Here is a 21,447-nt window from a genome sequence, read left to right as displayed (position 1 = left end):
GAAACAAATGGATTTCAATAAAAAAAATATACATACAATCCATGATGAATACATCTCACATGTAATAGACACAGATATTCCGCACCATACATCAAGCAGGAATCGAAATAACATAATACATCTCACAGCAAATGATCAAAGAAGTACATGACAACAATACTTCATATACCTCAACTCTGCTGCTGGGTGAAGAATAGAATACTCATCTACTGGATCTGAATGCACCATCGATGTTGGGCATGGAATCCCCCCAAGGCATGTTTTGGGGCTTAAAGCCCAAGTTTTGACCGAATCTTGTTGTAAAGCTCCGTGAATTATGGGTGTAGTGTGTGAAAGTATGATAGATTCACAAGGTTGTCCTCCCTAGTTTTGTAATGTAATGTCAGCTGGATAGACCTACCCATGGTCCACGGACCATGGGATTGTATAAATAAAGTGAGGCTCTAAGTGTAAAAGGATATAGAAGAGACATAATAGATAATAGAAGAGAATCATGAGAAGTATGAGTGATTGAGTTAAAGGGTGAAGTGTATCTTTGGGTCGTAGAGCAGGAGAAGGCTCTGTAGTTGAGTGCGCAGAGGCCTAGTAGTCCGCAGCTGAGTGCATAGGGCGAGTCTAGTCTGTAACCTTAAAGAATCAATAAAAATAAGTTTGGTTATAATTTTGTGTATCTTTTCTTGGGTTAATGCATGATCGATATAATTTGCAAATATACTATTTATTTACTACGTGCACCTGTATGAATGTTTTATGTTGTTAAGTATAACTTAAAGCACTCAAGTAGGAAAAGATAATTAACTAACATTGGAATATAAGCAAGCTCTTGGGCAATCACGCAGAGCGCGGTGCCCAGTCCCTGGGTAGGGCTGCACAAAGGCAATTTATCAGGCCGCAACGAATTGGAAAGTGCGTGAAGCAACCTGCGCACAGGGACAAACCGTGAACTAGTCGAACTCGTCAGACATCTTTAGGGTGAAAAAACTTGGTTCTAGTACCCTCCCGTACTACTTCAGGTGAGACCTCAGTCCACGCTCTGCGGACTGTTGCCGAAAGGGCCAGTAGTACTGAGATTTGTTTGGCTAATCAACTCTAAACCTGGGTCAAGCCCCAACAAGCCAACAAATGGTTCCGTTATCAGGACCGGGATATGCATAAAGATGTTTGATGTCGAATCACTAGAATCCAACAAAGAAAGTAATTGAAGAGTGGTTGGAAAGAAAGATTCACGAGTTTGTGGCACAGGAAAAAAGGAATCCGCGATTATCAAAGGAAGAGTGGTTAGATTGCTACTTATATATGGAAATCCAAGAAATTTTCTTTGCATCCATCCCTATTGAGTTTTATGAGTGGATCGCGAGGTTAGCAGATAGCCTAGGAAGGTGTAAACTCAACGAACCTATTGTGTGGACTTCAGAGTTAGTGCGCAGACTGGAAGCATCGGAAGATAGGATCGCACACGCTATCAATCACTGGCTAGATCGGATCATAGGAGGGTTAATCACCGAATTCACGGTAGATACTTCAGTCAGCTACAACGAGGTAGAACAATGCTTCCTCAAGGGACCGTGAGATAAGTATGTTAAATTTTTGAACACTTGGATTAAAATGCTACTATGTGAAATGCGAGTTATGCAAATAAATTGATGTTTGGGGCTATGCGGAGTGGGAGGATCTACAAAAATGGAGGTAGCTCAGAACTAGAAACTAGCCCCTTGATTTCACCTCCGCGAGGAGGCAAAGAAGAACTCGTGAAGGTTTCACCAAGAAGTGTGATCAATCTGATAAAGCAGAGAATTCCGCGCATACCACCCCCACCCACACCACCACCAGTTTCACCATCTTCACCCCTGACTTCGCCCATACCACCTTTGCCACCACCGCGAAGTAGTATGGCCAGCACGATAAAGCTACCACTATTCAAGGGAGTAGGGAATGAGGAACTGGACCAATTTTGGTTCGTGGCAAAAGTGGTATGGGAAGCATAGGGTGTCACAGACGAAAATATAAGGAAGGCAATGTTGGTCAACACTCTACAGGATCGCTTGTTGACCTAGTATATTAAGCATTCCAATGACAATCCGAATGCGGGGATAGCAGATATCCAAACTGCGCTAAACAAGGAATTTAGTATACCAAAATCGAAGGCACAGTCGATCATTGGATTCAAGAAAATCACAGTGCTGGATCAAATACTGAAGTGCACAATTCGCGAAGTGAACATGACCTTAACAGGTGGGCAACACTGCGAATGATTTGTAGCCTCGTTAACACTACATCTATGGAATGCGCTGGCACAACACAAGCTAACCAATCAGGCTGAAGCTTTCGAGGTCGCGATGAGATTGCACGAGACTTCGATAAAATATCCTAACCTGGAAGTCCAGCAGATTCACGTGCAGTTGAAAAACTTGTGCCTTGAGATGTAGAGTTTGAAACAAGACAGGACGGCTCGTCCAGAAGTGCGCGATGAGGTATGGTGCATAAAGTGCAAGGGCCAGGGGCACGACAAGGACCACTGCACGGTGTTCGCAAATTACCTCGCGGGAGGAGGACCAATGCCATTGAGACCAGAAGCACAAGTATGACCACGTGCGGTTCCTGCATTGCGATGTGCGATTTGTTAGATAGGAGGGAAGGATGCTACAGATAGCTTCCATTTGTTACAGAAGTATACGCAGAATTCCCAACAAGTGTTCTGTAATTTTTGCAGGTTAGTAGGCCATGATGAGCGCACCTATAGAAGTTATGAACTAATGATGGATCAAACTCCTACCTACAGAGTTCAGGCCGAAACGCGGCCCCTCAATCAAAATGCAGGAATGACGTGCACTGGATTTCAGGGGCGCGGACGAGGCGGAGGTGGAATGGGACTAGGAAGAGGTCGCGGACAGTTGATATGTTACAATTGCGGAGGGCTGGGGCATTATTCTCGCGATTGTACAAATCCAACGAGAGCATCATGCTTATATTGTACATAGTTTGATCATGAGACGGAGGATTGTCCCACGCTAATAGCAAGGTTGTGCAATAAAGGAGCACTCCAACCTCCCCTGACTCAGAACCTGCAAATGATGAGGTCTGAGCTGCGTGAGGAAGACCCGAATGTACATATCATGCTCTGGAGTGATATCATGATAGGGGATGAAAAAGGCAAGCAACCTAAAGAAAGTACTTGGGTTCGCAAGGCTCCAACAAAGGAACCAGAATTTGATTTGGAGCGCGCTAAGGAGACATTCATGGAAGCTAAGAAGAGCTTCACAGATGTCTCCATTTCAGGAAGTAAAGACAGACTGGAACCGAAAATGGACCCATTAATACTCACTACATTCTTGGAGACATGCATGAAGTTGCTGCGCGGCAGCAAAGTTGTGAACGGGCTACAAGAACTCATCAATAGATGTGTTGGGACCATGCCAGAAGAACCGTGCATAGCCTGGAAGCTCTGGAAGCACATGATGAGAATAGGAAGGGAGATGAGATTGACCGCGCAAATAAGGGGAATATGAAATGGATCAAGTGATTTTGGATCTAGGATCGAACACGAACGTCCTGCCAAAGTAGACATGGGAGTGCATGGGCAGGCCTGTGTTGTAATGGTCTCCTATCCAACTTTGAATGGTAAACCAGCAAAGATCCTACCTATGGGAAGATTGCAGGGAAAAACAGTAGATATTGAAGCTGTGAGCGCACTAGCAGATTTCGAAGTGATAGAGATTATTGATGAAAGCAATCCCTATCCTATGCTACTAGGCATAGATTAGACCACTGACATGAATGGAGTGATAAATCTAAAGAAGCACAAGATGATTTTTTAGAAAAATTCACTACGCGTAGTGGTACCTTTAGACCTTGTGGAAGGATCGCGCTACACAGAACTAGTGCGTGACTATGATAGCAACCTCGATCTAGACTATATCTACAAGATAACCATGTGGGAGCAAGACTATGTAAATCCAACCGCGGATGGCAGAACAAGTTACACGAGGTAACCACGCTCAGTTGTAACATGATGACAAGGTCGTTGTGCTTCGTAGCAATATAGGTAAGGGATCTGCCTACGTACGACAAGATGAGCGAAGTGGACGAATTCCTGAACAAATTTGAAAGAGAAGTACTAGAACAGCAGTGTTTTGACGCTTTGAAATGGGTACAGCGCGCTACACCCGCAAGGTGGTGGGGTACGCACCAGCAGAGTTTGGAGGACTGACGCGAATGCAGAAGGATGATGTGCCTACGATTTGGGAAGCCTCAGATGCAGTTAAAAGACAAGTATGATGGACGAAACGGCCTGCGTGCCCACCTTTCCAGATGGATAAAAGCATATGGTGCGCAACCTACATGAATGCACACCATCCTTACAGTAGGAAACACGATCGGTAAGTAGGAGTGGGCAAGACAATGGCGCGAACGACCCCTCCGTTTGGGACCAGGAAGTATGGTAAGACCAAGCACACAGAAGCATATTCATGTAGAAGCTTTTAACAAGGTATGCAAAGCACTGAACACAGTCCACCATGTGAAGAGGCTTGACTAGGACTTACGCGTACCAATGGTTCTCTGGGCATATAGAACCGTGTGAAAAACCCTGACCACGTGGGCACCTCCGAAGCTGAAGTATGAAGCAAATGTTGTAATCCCCATGGAGCATGACAAGCCTAGTTCGCGCATAGTAGCACCAGTAGATACGATGGTTTGCAAAGCCTGGAAAGAAGGGATCACACAGCCGCAGGAAGCAGAACGCATGGGACTTGAGGAAGAAATCCAACAGGGAAACCTTAGACTCCACGAACTTGAAGAAGAAAGGGTACGTTAAGGAAGAAAAGCGCTCTAGTGGATGCGGAAGTCAAGAAGCTAGAGGATGAGATAAAGGACAATTTTCTTGGCAAAAAGACTAGGGTGGTAAGGCAGGATGCGTACGATCACGATAACAAGTTTAAGGCCTATTGCCACGAATTGATCATTCTGATGCCTTGGCTTGGACCGCATATTGCTAAGCATAGTGACCAGGGTAGCACGTTGCAAATGATAAAGTGCGCGATGCCAACCATAACATTAAAAGGTGGGGATTCTCTAGGAAACATGATGGATGATCAGATGAAAATTTTCACGGGTGGTGTGACCACCTGACTAGCTGAAGGAAGGATAGTCTTAGCACTCCAAGAAATTGAAAGGAAGCGTGGGACTATAAACTACTCTGCCCGGGAGCTGCACGAGGTTGGAGCTACATGCAGAAACAAAAAGTCACAAGCTCCCTGACCGCACACGGGGGGCTGCTGTGCTGTGCGGGTTGGCTAGAAAGTGACCGTTGAAGTCAATATTCATGATGGGATGCTCGACTTGAGGCCAAATGGAGTAGCCAATAGGCATTTAAGACGCAATTTATGGGAAAGATCTGGTAAAATCTACCGCCAAGGGAGAATTAATGAACCGGGTTTGGGGGGAACGGTCGAATTCAAATTCAAAAAGCGCTATAAAATACAAAGGGCTACCCAGAAAACAACACTTGGTCATTTTCAAATTGAGTGATCGAGCAGAGCCTTGATTGTTGTGAGCCGAGCGTTGATTGATCCCCTGAGTTCGCGAGTGCTAGATTTCTGGATGAATACAATGGCAACTGCTAAGAATGTTATGGAAATAACAGAAATAACCGCTGAGGAGGCCGTACAAGCCCTGACTATGGGGGATGCTTATGAAGGTGCCGAGATTGTGGCGTAAATCCTGAAATCACCACGCACGCCAAGACCTAAGAAGGACAAACAAGTGATGGTTCTTGTACGTGTGTCCCTGCAGAACCCATTGTGCACCAAGTTGTCAATGGAGGAGAAGGGGAAAGCCGTCACTATAGAAACATATGAAGAAGAAGAAGATCTGGAGGATCTTACCATCACAAAGGAGGAGGATGAAGGCATGGAGGAGGACACTCAGCCTGCGCACCATACGAAAAAATTTCCCACCTATGTCCCCTCGCGAAAACGGAAGGCGAAAGTGTCTAAGGACCTGGACGAAACCAAGAGCTCGCTCCAGAACCCGCTCCTCCCAGACAACATTATGTTTGAAGGCATGGACTTGGGACGCGTGCCAAGCCTAAAATTCAAATATTGGGACCTCGCTGACCACAAAAATTTCCCTCACCTTGAGACCAGAAACCTCATGAAGCCCAAGCAGAGCACTGCGACGGGGGTGACAGAATTAGAGCCGCGGAAGTGGTTGTGTTGAGTGGAAAAGGTCAGGCTACTGAACCTAATCTAGATGCCGCACTTCCACCATGACCCAATAACCATTTTCGTCATCACGCAGCTTCTCTGCCTAGTGCATGATGGGTGTTTATGGTTAGAGGAGCCCATCCCCATCACGAAAGACTTGATTCATCGCATCTCCCAGCTTCCATGCAAAGGAGAGGACCCCGCGGACATATCGGAAGGGAAGGGCAGTGACTTGGCCATCACGGAGGCCATGAAGAAAAAGTACAAGATGGAAAAGAAGAAGAGGGGCTACACCATCTCCAGCATCAAGGAGAAAGTAGTGCGCGTGGAGACCCAAATCCTAGCAAGAAAGGTCCTGTGCAAGTGCCGCGCAGATGAAGTACCCACATCAGTGGTAACACTAGCTGAGCAGTGCGCAAAGGGGGTCCAGTTTAACTGGTCTAAATTCCTCTGCAAGGAGCTTTTAGAAAATTTCTGCGAAGCCCAAGAACAAGGCAAAACGTTCCACTATGCATGGCTTCTACTATCCATAGTGCTTGTGGCTCGGGAATTGTCGGAGGATAGTCAATTCCCCATAATTGACAGGGATTTACCAGAGGCTACAAAGTATGCTTCGCTTTGGGTCACGAAGGATGCTAAGAGGATACGCAACAACAAAATCTTCTGGGTGTTCATAGAGATGAACCTCGGAATGGGGATCAACCATAAGTCATGGTTGTCACCCATTGTTTTCCACAGTCTGTACAGTTTTTCAGAATTTAAAGTGGACATGCATAACATTTATATCAGGGCGCACAAGGACCTGACTAAACAGTGGACAAAGCTACCCTTCATAGCCATAGACGACGTCATTTTCAATGTCCTAGATGCATGGCCGCTAGAGTGGTGCACCCTAGACATTGCAGAGATCGAGAAGTCGACGGCGCAAAGAAAGAAAGACGAGGCCAATCTACGCATCGCACAGTTGGCCGAAAAGTGAAGGAAGGAAGCAATGGCACTAGAAGTGCAGGCTGCACGACGTGACACAGAAAGCTGCTAATTAGGACAAGGCCGTAGCATAGGAGGAAGCCACGAAGGCGGTGAGGGCCACATGACATAGGGGCAGGAAGCAGAGGAAGCAGAAACAGAAGAAGGAGGCGTGAACCCACAAACCGCGTCAATGCAGCTGAAGCGCCAACACCCAACAGAGCAGGAAGGGTTGTAGAAGAAGGTTAAGGCCTTGAAATTTTCCATTGACCCAATCACCCTAACCAATGGTGATCTGCATGACATTAGCGAAACTATGCACGATGTCACCTCTGAGGCTCTCCAAGATTTCATGCAGGAGAACCAGATTGTTTTGGGGGCCCTCAGAGCGCAGCTGCAGGAATTATAGGCGTGCCCCCCCAGGCAGGTACCCTTTCGGCCATCCTCGCAGTTGGCTCAACAGCAGTAAAGCAGATGTTACGTGCACGAATGACGAACACCATAGTGTTGCCGGAAGGAGCACTAGTACCATCAAATGAGGCCGATAGGCCTTTAGTTAGCACATTGAAAGGTCTCAATATCAATCTAGCTACACTCCTGCACGAGACCTTATATGTGCTACAGGATGGGATAACTGCAGAGCTGTAAGCTAGGGAGAGTCACGCGCTCCAAGTCCTCAGTGAGCAGAAAATAAATGTGGAACAACTAAGCTTGCAGTGCGACGAATTGTTGTCATAGGATCAACAACTGGTATAGGTGATAGACGATGCTTGCCAAAGTGTCCCAGAGCTATCCATCCCAGCAGACATACCAGTGGAGACACGAATCCATATGTTAGTAGTATGGATCCGCGAGGTGAAGGAAGAAATGACAAAGGTTCAGCTGGAGCTGAACCTTCAGATCGTTGAGCTACGGTTAAAGGTGTAGCCATCCACTCCCCTGGAAGTCAGAGAACAACGCACTAGTGCTATCACAGTGGGATTGGAGGAAATTGGAGGTGCAGTGCGAGACTGCACCAATATGTTGGAAGAATCACTTGAGGTCCTCTCAAATCTACAGGAGGACCCCAACATCCAGCGCTTAGAGATAGAGGCGCGAGAACTCCAACAGCAGTATGATAGTGTCTGAGGAACTGCACAGATGGTGGTCCTCACTCAGAGGCTTGCGCGGATGCAGCAGGCTAAAGCGCTGAAGGAGCAGGTGGATGCGGCACGACATAAGGAAGCAGTCCTAAAGGCGCACGTCCAACCTTGGATCAACGAGGCCTTCACCATCATGGCAGAAATCGAAGGCAAGCTCGCACACATGCAGGGGATGCACACATTGATGCAGAGAAGCACTCCTGACACAGAGGTCTCGAAATAGCGTATGCAGCAGATCTAGCAAGTAGCAGCTCAATGCGTTGCTGACCTCCGCGCAGTTCGAGAACAGTTGGAGGCACTATGCGCAAAGATCGTCGCGCCGATAGAGTGACTCGCGGGTGGGCCACAATGTTTGTGTTGGGGGCCTGTTGGGCATGGAATCCCCCCAAGGCATGTTTTGGGGCTTAAAACCCAAGTTTGACCGAATCTTGTTTTAAAGCTCCACGAATTGCGGGTGTAAGGCATGAAAGTATGATAGAGTCCCAGAGTTGTCCGGCCTAGTTTTGTAATGTAATATCGGCTGGATAGACCTACCCATGGTCCGTGGACCATGTGATTGTATAAATAGAGTGAGGCTCTAAGTGTAAAAGGATATAGAAGAGACATAAATAGATAATAGAAGAGAAGCATGAGAAGTCTGAGTGATTGAGTCAGAGGGTGAAGTGTGTCTTTGGGTCGTAGAGTAGGAGAAGGCTCTGCAGCTAAGTGCGCAGAGGCCTAGTAGTTCGCAGTTGAGTGCACAGACCCCTGCAACTGAGTGCACAGGGCAAGTCTAGTCTGTAACCGTGGAAAGAATCAATAAAGAGAAGCTTGGTTATAATTCGGTGTATATGTTCTTGGGTTAATGCATGATCGAAATAATATTCAAATATATTGTTTATTTACTACGTGCACCTGTATGAATGTTTGATGTTGTTAAGTATAACTTAAAGCACTTAAGTAGGCAAAGATAATTAACTAACATTGGAATATAATCAAGGTCTTGGGTAATCACGCAGAGTGAAGTGCTCAACCCCTGGGTAGGGTTTCACGAAGGCAGCCTATCAGGCCATGAGGAACGGGAAAGCGCACGAAGCAACCTGCGCAGAGGGACAAACCACGGACCAGTCGAACTCATATGACATCTCTAGGGTGCGGAAACCTGGTTCTAGCACCCTCCCATACTACTTCGGGTGAGATCTCATTCCGCGCTCCGTGGACTGTTGCTGAAAGGGCCAGTAGTACCAATATTTGTTTGGCTAATCAACTTTAAACTTGGGTCAGGCCCCAACAAGACAACAATTGAAATCGTGGAGTTGCATGGCATAAGATCGAGTGTCCATACTCTGAAATCTGACACCCTCAGCCCAATCTGGAAAGTGGCCGAAACATAGAAGGCTCAGATGAAAAAACTAACTACACCACTGAATTTCTGTCATCGAGGGGTGTAAAATTGATTATCCATTTTCTGAATTCTAACATAGGAAAAATTTGGACCTGTAAGAATCTTTTAGATTCCCTCTCGATTCTCCAAAGATTCCCTCAAGATTCTCAAAGATTCTCCTCCACTGGGTATCAGCAAATCCGTTGCTCAAAAAGAGAATCCAACCTCGCCATTGCATTCCCTGTGAGAATCTAAGAAAAATGAGTATAAAATTGATTACATTCTGACAAAATGAATTTTTACCTCCCAGAGAATATTAAAGATTCCTCAAAAAATCTGTATGAAAAATATTCCCCAAAATATTCTAGGCATTTGCCTCGATTTCCATGCCCAAGGTAGACCCCTCTGCAATTCCACGCCTCCATTCTGTCTCTCTCCCGTTCGATGCTCTGTTCTTCTCCCGTGCAAATGAGAACACAAGGTTTAAATATGTTTTATGGGCAAAGCTACCTAGGAGGTTGTTGTGACTTGATGGTTAATGTGGAGACATTGAGGTAGTGAGGTTAGGGGATCAAATCCTGACCCTTCCATAAATATGCGTGTTTCATTTTTTTATTGAATTAAACATATATATTTGGTGCATTGTATCCGTTGTAGTATTAATGGGTGTTGTTGGTTGGCGTATGATCGCCCAGTGAGGGCTGGCCCACGTGGGCCAAGCTGGTTCAATCCCTGCCGGCTCCACATTTAAATGTGATATGTATGGTAGTTGGGTGTTAATATGAAAACATGGCACATTTTGGTTTTTAATTCCATTACCTTCAAGTGTTAATATGGAATGTTTGGTTGGCATATAAAACATGTGGGTCATATTATATGGTTTTTAATGCCATTACCTTCAAGTGTTAATATGGAATGTTGGGTTGGCATATAAAACATGTGGGGCATATTATATGGTGTTATAACCATAACCCCTTCCTTTTACATATTCATTGAAATATATTCAACCGCCATTCTTTTTTCACATAATTCGTTGGTTTTTTCAATGATTTTAATATTTGTTTTATTTTTATTTTTATTGTTTTTATATAGTTATATTAATAACTATTTATTAAATGATTTTTGTTTGATTAAATGCTAGCATGTCATGTGTCGATAGTTTAGTAGCGATTTGGTCACCACATAAATATAGTGGGTCTCACCTGTTGACTGGGATGCCATGTGGTACACTGTGGGCTCCACTTTTTCCCTTGTCACGTCAAACTTTGACGATCTCTATCTCCCTCATAGGAACTAGGATTTGAGTGTCATTTGCATTGTTCAAATCAGGGCAACGAACACTTAAATATGATGCTGGTTTAAGAGCAATATGACCAATTTGAATTTTGACAATTTCTGAGCACCCATGGACTTTTGCATGTGTCTAGAGCCACCTGGATCACAGACAACTAGGTTGATTCCAGGATTGTGCATTGCATACCCCCTAGAGGGAGGCCTCAAGCTCTTCACAGTTCTGGGCAATAGCGCTTGATCACTGAGGCCTGGGGATGCGCAGTGCAGCTCAGTGGAGGTCCCGCTGATGGAGGTTGGTCCTGTCGACAGATTTTCGGACAAAGTGGCCAAGTGTGTGAGCAAGTGAACTCATGTATACATGACCTTGCGAACACACACTCAACATGACTCGACGACAGAACACCTCAAATCACAAGACAACATATGTTTAGTGTGACTGACTGTGGGACTGTCTAATGGTGAAAGCGATAAGTGCGACACTTCGGATAGACCTTCAGACGATAATGATGACACTTGCGCGAAATTGTGTGTGAGTGCGACGGGTGTTTACATAGTTGAAGCAACTCATGTACACGAAGACAAACCTTCGATGTCACCAGAAGAAGTTCGCAAGCATGATGTGGCAATCAATATGTTGAAGACGACAGCTCGTCAAACTAGTGAAAAGGAAGCAAGACATCTATAGGAAACACATGAAATGAATTTTTTGTTTTTGCGCACATGCATGTTACTGAAGACAGGATGACATAACAATGAAAAGCATTCATGCAAACTCGACTAAGAGGTGTACCTCGAAAGGTGTTCTTTACTATACTTACCCTAGAGATGATCATGCATCCGACAGAGATTGCATGCGGTCATGGTATTTTCCCATAACTTAGTTCCTTGGTAGAGTCTCCTCAACTCATTGGGAGTGATCTCAGCATGTCACCTTTTCCTGTAGTCACCGAGAGATAGATCAACGCAATTTCAATGGGTAGTCACTGTTGCTGGGATGAAGTCCTGGGAGGCCCATCTTCGCAGTTTCTGAATGCAAGACAGATATAGCAGTTGGACAACACTGCGCAGTTTTGAGACACGGGACATTGCTATGAGATGGGGTCCTGGGAGGACACCTCTGCGCAATTTTTGAGTGCAATGCAGCTCGAATAGCTAAGAGGCAATACTATACGATTTTTGATGACAATGGGTTCCGACTGAGAGAAGGACACTGGAGGAAAACATTGCGTAGTTTTGGATGCCAAGGGAGGCTGGGGTCTCTGTGCACTACAAAGTTCCAACAGGAAAGGTAGGAAGCTTGAGGGTTGTAGAAGCAAAGTGCACAATTCCGAGAAGATAGATGAGGCTAGGTTGCTCAGGAAATGGATAAGGTGAGATGAGTGACACATATATAAACAATGATAGAACTCGACTATGATCACACACAGACACTTAGTGACACAGTGTAGACTATCCATAATGCATAACACATACTTTTCTAGATGCAGCAACCTTCAAGATAAGAGTGCGTGAAGTGAGTGTGAAACATGTCTATGTGATGATAACAACTCATATGCACACAATTCTCTTGAAGCAAAACAACATTCCCTTTGCATGCCAAACAACAACCCCTATGCCCAAAGGAGACACATGCTGCATAAAGATGAGAACACAGACAACTATTAAGATCAAGGAGGGGAGCTTGAAATCATTAGCTTACCAACAAGTAACCAAGGATGATTAATCGCAGGATCCAAGGTAGGCTCCAAAATTTGCATGTGAGCCAAAATTTTGGAGGGTGGTTGTAGCTGCTACAACTGTGTTTTATAGAAAGGGGCGAATTGTTTTGTTTTCTTTATATGTAGATGATCTTATTATTACAGGAAATGTTGATGAGCTCATTAAAGAAATCAAAGTGCAGATGTTGCAGGTTTTAAATGAAAGACCTTGGAGATTTACACTATTGTTTGGGTCTGGAAATTTGGAGGGATTTTGGCCAAATTTTTCTATCTCAAGGAAAGTATGTCAGGAGCTTATTGAAAAAGTTTAGAATGGATTAGTGCAAAGTTGCCTCAGTGGCTTTATAGCATAATCACAAACTTCAGAATGATGATGGTTCTAAGGAGGTGGATGTAACACTACACAGACAACTAGTTGGGAGTTTGATTTATCTAACTACAACTAGACTTGATTTAGCTTTTGCAGTCAGTGCTTTGAGCTAGTTTATGTCAAAGCCTCTTGAGAGTCATTGGGTGGTAGCAAAAGGCGTCTTAAGGTATCTTCAAGGAACCTTGGACTTTGGTATCAAATATGTTGATTCGTTTGATGTTAGATTGACAGGTTTTTCAGATTCAGATTGGGCCGGAAATCTGGATGATAAATGATCCATAACAGGTTATGCATTCAACATTGGGTCCGGGTCCATTGCATGGAGCAGCAAGAAGCAGAACATTGTATCCTTATCTTCAACAGAAACAGAGCATCAAGCAATGTGTGCGGCAACATATGAGACAGTTTGGTTGAGGAGACTTCTCCACGATGCCGGAGAAGAACAAAAAGATGCAACAGTTATGAGATGGTACAACCAGAGCTCAATCAAACTTGCAAACAATCTAGTGTTTCACAAAAACACTAAGCATATTGATACACAGTTTCACTTTGTTAGGGAGAATGTTTAGTCAAAAGAAATTTATATTGAATATTGTAATACTTCTGATAATGTTGCAGATATTTTTACCCAGCCCCCTGGAAGAATTAAATTTGAGTTATTTAGGGAGATGTTAATAGTACTAGTGAACCCTTTCTCCATTAAGGGGGGGTGTTGAAATTAATGGAGATTGTATTATTGGAGAAAGTCGGTTCATTTGTTATGAGTGAGTCTTAGTTTAGGAATAAAGTTCCTACATTCTAAGTGATTGTTCTAACTCTCCTATTTACATGTCAACTATATATTATGGATGATTAATGATGAGTGTGTAGAGCGTTCTACCAAATGCGAAGTTCTTCAAATGTGAGCTACATAGCTTCTTGAATATATCTGTCTTCCATTTTTTAACAAATTCCGCGACACATACATTGTTAAAATATTACTAAATATTAAGTTACTTGTTCAGTTCCCCTCTATTCAAATATTATTAAACATTACCATAATCGAAGTCACCAATGCTCAACTTATCACACACTATATATATAATTATACTAATTAAATTTTAATCTCTTCTATCTCTCTATATATATATACTAATTAAATTAATTTTAATCTCTTCTATATAGGAGATATTAAAATTCAATTAGTATATATATGGAGATAGAAGAAAGACTTGTTGAAGCAGGTCAGTGGGGAGTTAACCTTGTACCGAGAAGAAATATATATATATATATATCCCAAACTCATTTAAGGTCGTATTCCGGTGTACTGGTCCATCCACTCCACAACACAATGAAATGATAAGAAAGACCTGTTGAAGCAGGTCAGTGGCGAGTTAACCTTGTACCGAGAAGAATTACAAAGGGAGCTGAAAAAATGAATTGGCTGTCGGACCTGTGGCTAACTGAGCAAGGGTTTCTTTGTTTGTTGCCGAGTATGTTTTTAAGTTCTTTGAAAAATGGGTTAGCTGCCAACGCTTTAACCAGAGCGAGGGTTTTTCATCTTCACAGTGCACTTGTTAGCTGCCAGCGTTGGAATGAACCAGACTGAGCGAGGCCTTTTTTCTTTGCCCAGTATATCTCAAGTTTGTTGAGGTTCTGCGTTTAAATTTTGACAAATAGAGTTTGGATGTAAAAGCATATGTCAAATGTGTTTGTATGTCAAATCTGGTCACAAAGATAACATTGAAACTTTGTCAATGGGAGATGAACATTTGGAGGATAGAAGGAATGTATTTGGAGATAAAACTCATTTAATGGAGGCCTAATTTTACCATCTCCAAAAACTCATTTCCTGCAATTGCTGTCCTGACATAGGTGGCATTTTTCAAAGCTCCTACGCAATGGGCTTCTTTCTTAACTTGGATTCTTTTCTTTCTTGACATGTTTGGAATTTTCCTTAGAGAAAAATATTCATGGAACACGCTATCGATTTTTATCGAAACCCAATGAAGGGAAATTATATTTTAGAACAACCAATGAAATAAAATGTAGAGCATTCCATAGATCGTATAATTCATTTTGCTTCTGATTAAATGCCTTTCATGGTTAACCACAGAACTCTGTATACAGCTTGCAGTGGGCACTATGGCCACGGTCTTGACCACTGTTGTAACTATGAAGTGCCGCTATCATCTGAATACGTGCTTTTCATTCCATGAAACCTTTCTTCAGTCGCTGGCGCAGCTGCTGGACTACTCCCTCACCCCATTGCAATTCGGAACACCCATACACATCAAGCTGCTCCAACGAACTCAATTGTTCAACATTGGGCAGCCTCTTCAAATTGAAGCACCGGCGCAAGTTAATACTTTGAAGATTCCTTAAATTCTCAACTGAATTTGGGAGGACCTCTAAAGTGGAGCACCCCCTCAAGTCAAGACTCTGGAGGTTTGTTAAGTTCCCAACTGATTCGGGGAGCATCTGCAAACTGGAGCATCCTCTCAAGTTAAGACTCGGCAGTTTCCTTAAGTTGCCAACTGAATCCGGGAGCATTTGCAAAGTGGAGCACCCGCGCAAGATAATACTTTCGAGGTTCGATAAGCTCCCAATTGAATTAGGCAGCATATGCAAAGTGGAGCACCCGCGCAAGATAATACTTTCGAGGTTCGATAAGCTCCCAATTGAATTAGGCAGCATATGCAAAGCGGAGCACCGATGCAAGTGAAGAGTTTGTAGCTTCTTGAAGTTCCCAATTGAAGCTGGAAGCATCTGCAAAGCGGAGCAGTTGGCCAAGTTAAAAGTTCGGAGGTTCGAGAAGTTACCCACTGAATCTGGGAGCATCTCGAGAGCGGAGCACCCTTGCAAGTGAAGAGTTTGGAGGTTCTTGAAGTTCCCAACTGAATCTGGGAGCATCCGCAAAGCTGAGCAGCCGCTCATGTCGAGAATTTGTAGTTTCTTGAAGTTCCCAACTGAATCTGGGAGCATCCGCAAAGCTGAGCAGCCGCCCATGTTGAGAATTTGTAGTTTCTTGAAATTCCCAACTGAATCGGGGAGCATCTGCAAAGCTGAGCACCCATTTAATTGAAGATTTTGGAGGTTCTTGAAGTTCCCAACTGAACCTGGGAGCATCTGCAAAGCTGAGCACCCGCCCAAGTGAAGAATTTGTAGGTTCGTGAAATCCCAAACAGAGTCGGGGAATATTTGCAAAGCGGAGCACCCGCCTAAGTGAAGATTTCGGAGGTTTGTGAAGTTTCCAACTGCACCTGGGAGCGTCTGCAAATCTGAACACCTGCTCAGGTCAAGAATTTGTAGGTTCGTGAAATTCCCAACAGAGTCGGGGAGCATCTTCAAAGCAGAGCACCCGCCTAACTGAAGATTTCGGAGGTTTGTGAAGTTTCCAACTGCACCTGGGAGCGCCTGCAAAGCTGAACACCCGCGCAGGTCAAGAATTTGTAGGTTCGTGAAATTCCCAACAGAGTCGGGGAGCATCTTCAAAGCAGAGCACCCGCCTAATCGAAGATTTCGGAGGTTCCTGAGGTTCCCAATTGAGCATGGCAGTATCTCCAAAGTTGAGCACCCGCCGAAGTCAAGAATTTGTAGTTTCCTGAAATTCCCAACTGAATCGGGGAGCATCTGCAAAGCGGAGCAACCCGCCAAGATAAGAGCTTGAAGGTGGGTGAAGTTTTCAACTGAACCTGGGAGCATCTCCAATTCTGAGCACCCGCCCAGTTCAAGACTTTGTAGGTTTTTGAAGTTTCCAATTGAATAAGGGAGCATCTGCAAGGTGGAGCAGCCGCTCAAGTGTAAACTTTGGAGATTTTTTAAGTTCCCAAGTGAATTTGGAAGCATGTGCAATGCAGAGCACCCGCCCAAGAAAAGACTTTGGAGGTTGATTAAGTTCCCAATTGAATCTGGGAGCATCTGCAAAGCGGAGCACCCGCCCAAGCGAAAAGTGTTGAGGTTCATTAAGTTCCCAATTGAATTTGGAAGCCTCTGCAAAGCGGAGCACCCATCCAAGTGAAAAACTTGGAGGTTCGTTAAGCACCCCACTGAATCTGGGAGCATGCGTAGAGCAGAGCACCCGCGCAAGTCAAGAATTAGGAGGTTTCTGAAGTTCCCAAATGAATCAGGCAGTATTGTCATATTTTTACAGCCCCATAAGAGCATGTGTCTCAACGAATGCATATGACAGAATTCTTCTGGCAATGTTTCAACATAATTCTTGTGTAGGGATAATGATTCTAGATTTTTCAGCTTCCCAATGAAGTTTGGAAGCGTTAAAACGGAAGCATCAATAATCAATTCTCTTAACTGCACAGGTGCCTGCAATGTTCAAAGTTTTGAACCGGGTAGATGTCAGTTTTTTGGCATTGTTATATATGAAGACACATGGAGCAAGCAATTTCTGAGATTTGAAAACAATACAAAACAACATTTCTGTGAAGAAATAGCATGATTACCTGGGATTCATGTTGCCACAGAGTTTCCAAATTCCCCCCTCTATATGTAGAACTCTTAAATTCTCTAGTCTAATCGAGGAAGGTAAGGATGCATACGGAAAATTCTTCCAGCAGAGCCATATGAGTTGGGGTAAGTGCCCAACGCTGAATAAGGTTTGAACAAAATAACCTTCAGCCCTAAGAAGCTGCAACCGGCTCATATTAGTTAATAAAGGACTTCCCACAAGGTTTTGGAAAGATTGTTCAGGGTCATTTCCATGAACCATGTTAATTCCGCGCACCTGAATTGTTCAGTTCTACATGTTAGAAACAAAATCGAGAATCTTGCAATGTTTTGAAAACTCAAAACTTGACAGATACAATTTTGATAACACAACCCTATTTTGAATGTCAGTTTAAAGCTTCAAACTACTTACAGGTGGTTGGTGAGACATATTGCCAAGAAGGTTGAGGCGCCAAATTCGACGTGGGCACTCAGCAGGTTCTTTCTCCGCCATGTGTCTGCCGAGGTCTCTAATGTGGTCATGCATTCTTATACGGTTTTCCCCGTCCACATGTACAAGACATCTGTTCTCTAGGTTGCGAAGACCCAGCCATCCATGCCAGCCGGAGCCGTTCCATATTCTTATAACAGTTTCCCTGTGTTCTCCAATAAAAAAACAGGCAATGTCTAAGAATATTTGCTTCTCCTCTGGATCTAGATTTTCGTAGCTAATTTGGAGTCTGTTCAGTATATCGCTGGGGAGTATGTTGGATATTTTATTGAATTGCGCTTCCCAGTACTCCAAACCTTTTCCACAAAGCAGCGCTCCAATCACTTTAAGAGATAATGGTAGTCCATGGCACGCCTCCAAAAGTTTTTCAACTACTTCTTCAAATCCCATAACTGGATAACTCTGGTTGAAGGCGTGCAAGCAAAAGAGTTTTAGGGAGTGTTGTCCATTAAGGCCGGTCTGCTTGTAAATAAATGACTCTACAATCCCCGAGCTGGTAAGAAGATCCTTGTTGCGAGATGTCACTAAAATTAAGCTCTCTGTATGAATGGCATCTTTGACTGGTGAAAATAATGCATCCAGTTGGTCGATATGATCCACGTCATCTAAAACTATGAGAGCGCGGTGAGAAGATGAGAGATGTGTTCTGAGCTTCTCTGTGCCTTCATCAATGCTATTTATTTGTACATCCTTGTGAATCAAATCTTTAAGAAGGTTACTTTGAAGGGAATGTAAAGATCTAGTAGCTGCGTTTTCTCTGATATCAAATAGAAAGCAAGATTGACTGTAATCTGATCTGTGTTGGTTGAAGAATTCTTTTGTGAGGGTGGTTTTTCCTACCCCACCAAAACCCACAATACCGACCGCTCGAGCCGCCCCACTTTGGTGCTGGGATAACACTATCGCTTTCAGATCCTTTACCTTCTCGTCCAAACCAGTTGGATATTTAGCAACATTCAGAGGTGTTTTGCTAACCTTTTTCAAAACTTGTTCCACGACCTTATGGACGAGCTCACCCTCATCACTGAATAATAATATTCACAATGAAATGACTAGTAAGGAAGGGCTACAAAGAACGAATGAAAGAGTAACAGAGTGAAAAGTGAAGGCCCTTACCCGTTACACGCGCTCAGCTCAAAACCGCTTATTTGTGAGCAATCTGAAAGAGCTTTCCTCCATTTTTGAATGGTGTTGGAGTCATGTCGTGGCATCGATTTCTTGGTTCGAGAATCGACTGTGGTCTTCTTTTCGAGCTTGCTCAGTGCCCGAGCATAATCGCCATTTTCGCCCCGCGTACACAGGAAGATACATTGGAGGATGCTGAGGGCTGTAGCATAAATTCCATCTCTACCCCCGGTCCACCGAAGTTCTGAAGGATGAACGCCATAGAAGACTGGAATAATTGTGGACCCCGACTCCAACATCTGGACGAGCTCATCGAGACACCAAGTGGACTCGGCATATCTTGGAGAGAAAATTGCTATTTGGACTGAGGACGTTCGAATAGCCCATTCAATTTGGGGAGTTAAGGTGTCGCCCACTTGCAATTCCTGAGTGTCTAGAAAAGCTCTTAAACCATTTTCGGAAAGACGACGGTACAGGTAGCTTGCGAGGCCTTTCTTGACGTCAGGCCCGCGGTGATTTATGAATACGTTGAACGCATAGTCGCTGGAGTTGCAATGTGAGGAGGCAGTGGAGGTGGATACCGATCCAGAGAATGTTGCGTCTGGAGCAGGCGTCAAGTTAAGGTTTGCCATTACCAGAATGTAAGAATGGTGATATTTTGCAGAGATGGGAGTAATGCGCGTTCAGTCGCTATATTTTCTTCCTCCTCGTCTGAATAGTTCAGAGATGCGAAGTAACCACAAGCTGCGCATTTGCTGCATCAATACTTTAATAGTTAGGTAATGGATTGATTAAAAGAGAAAGCACATAATGTTTTGGTTGTTCTAAATAAATTTGGTAAATGTTTTGATCAATTTATGTTTTAAATTGCTGGACCACAATCACAAAATAAAATATGATTTCTTAGTCGTTTATTTTAAAAAAACTGTGGACCACAATCACAAAATCAATATCGGACCAATCGGTGGTGCAAAACTGGTGGCATCCACCAACAAAAAGACTTACTGCAGACCATCTACTGCGTTTTTAATGGAGTTGTCTATAATGCGATTTTTTGAGATTCTGGTGACGGAATCCGGCGAAAGAAATTGAGATGAAATCATGATTTGTTGCAGTTAAAATGGTTTTTTAACTGCATATTCGGATTCAGCACCCTGAAAAACCCCTGGGACGCTTTCATTGTGCAGAAACTAGTTATCAAACTTGGATTTCAATAAATTACTGCCGGATTTTCACCGGAAAAAATCGCCGGAAAGACTTTCAAAAAGTCGCGTTAAAAACTACGGCGTTTTTAATGTTGCAAAGGACAGGATGTTAAGCGTTGAGTATTCATATATAAATTTATTTGCTCGGAAATTTCTTGATCACAATTGATCGGGTCTGAAAATTCAGTGGTCATTTGTTTTTTACATATTGAATACATACAAAGTGTGTATTTCTCGATGCAAATCCCTGTGTCAAGTTTAAAAATGGGATGCTCCATGTATTTTAATTTATCTTCTGTTTTTATATGCTCTATTATAGCGAGCTTTGAAAATATGATGAATTGACGTTTTGTCTTTATTATAAATAAATATAAATTTAATTTCTAATAAAAAACTAATTTATCAAAAAGTGTGTATTTCTCGATGCAAATCCCTGTGTCAAGTTTAAAAATGGGATGCTCCATGTATTTTAATTTATCTTCTGTTTTTATATGCTCTATTATAGCGAGTTTTGAAAATATGATGAATTGACGTTTTGTCTTTATTATAAATAAATATAAATTTAATTTCTAATAAAAAACTAATTTATCAAAAAAGCGAGGAAAAGGAAAGAAAGATAAAGATTAAAAATAAATAAAGAGAAGTATGAATGCAACAAATTAAAAAAATGAAAAGAGATAAAGCAAAAAGGAAGTAATAAGGAAAAAAAAGAAATATACAGAAAGAAAAAGCATAAGGCAAAGGAAACGGAAAATGAAAAAATAAGATAATATACACAAAGAAGAAGGATAAGGCAAAGGAAAAGGAAAAAGGACAAGGGCAACAAGAAAGGAAGAGAAGAGGAAACAAAAGACGAAAGGAAAGGAGACCTAAGAAATGAAAAAGATGGCGCAGGGCAGGGTAGGGTAGGGCAAGGCGGCGCGGGGGAGGGAAGGGGGTGGTTATGAGGGAAGAGGACAATCAGAGGCTAATACGAGAGAAACTAAAGATGATTTAAATTTAATTGTTGAGGGAATTAGATTGATAGATCAGAGGCTAATACGAGAGAAACTAAAGATGATTTAAATTTAATTGTTGAGGGAATTAGATTGATAGATCAGACGAACCCAACTTCTATTGATTTCAAGGC

General features: G+C 43.2%; 1 protein-coding gene across 1 annotated transcript; it reads right to left on the bottom strand.

Annotated features, from left to right (window-relative positions):
* Positions 1-14,980: 14,980 nt before the first annotated feature.
* On the bottom strand, positions 14,981-19,745 carry LOC149162308 (uncharacterized). Its single transcript, XM_089435152.1, has 3 exons — positions 19,105-19,745; positions 17,911-19,012; positions 14,981-17,357 (listed from the first exon to the last, which is right to left on the bottom strand). Exons 1-3 carry the CDS (start codon positions 19,743-19,745, stop codon positions 15,243-15,245), a joined length of 3,858 nt encoding a protein of 1,285 aa, XP_089291278.1. The 3' UTR covers positions 14,981-15,242.
* Between the last annotated feature and the right edge of the window lie 1,702 nt (positions 19,746-21,447).

This window comes from Pinus tabuliformis, chromosome 5_2 (assembly GCF_031772625.1).
Source record: "Pinus tabuliformis cultivar Carrire ecotype Pingquan chromosome 5_2, CPIR1, whole genome shotgun sequence".
Lineage (NCBI taxonomy): Eukaryota > Viridiplantae > Streptophyta > Pinopsida > Pinales > Pinaceae > Pinus > Pinus tabuliformis.
Note: the sequence above shows the minus strand (reverse complement) of the source record. Positions and strands in the feature narration are given on the sequence as shown.

Excerpts from the sequence above, each read along its gene's own strand:
- LOC149162308 (XM_089435152.1), bottom strand. The coding sequence starts at position 19,745 with ATGGCAAACCTTAACTTGACGCCTGCTCCAGACGCAACATTCTCTGGA. Across the intron at positions 19,013-19,104 it reads GAGCTGAGCGCGTGTAACGG|TGATGAGGGTGAGCTCGTCC; the intron begins GTAAGGGCCTTC and ends ATTATTATTCAG. Across the intron at positions 17,358-17,910 it reads ATATGTCTCACCAACCACCT|GCACCTGTGCAGTTAAGAGA; the intron begins GTAAGTAGTTTG and ends TGAACATTGCAG.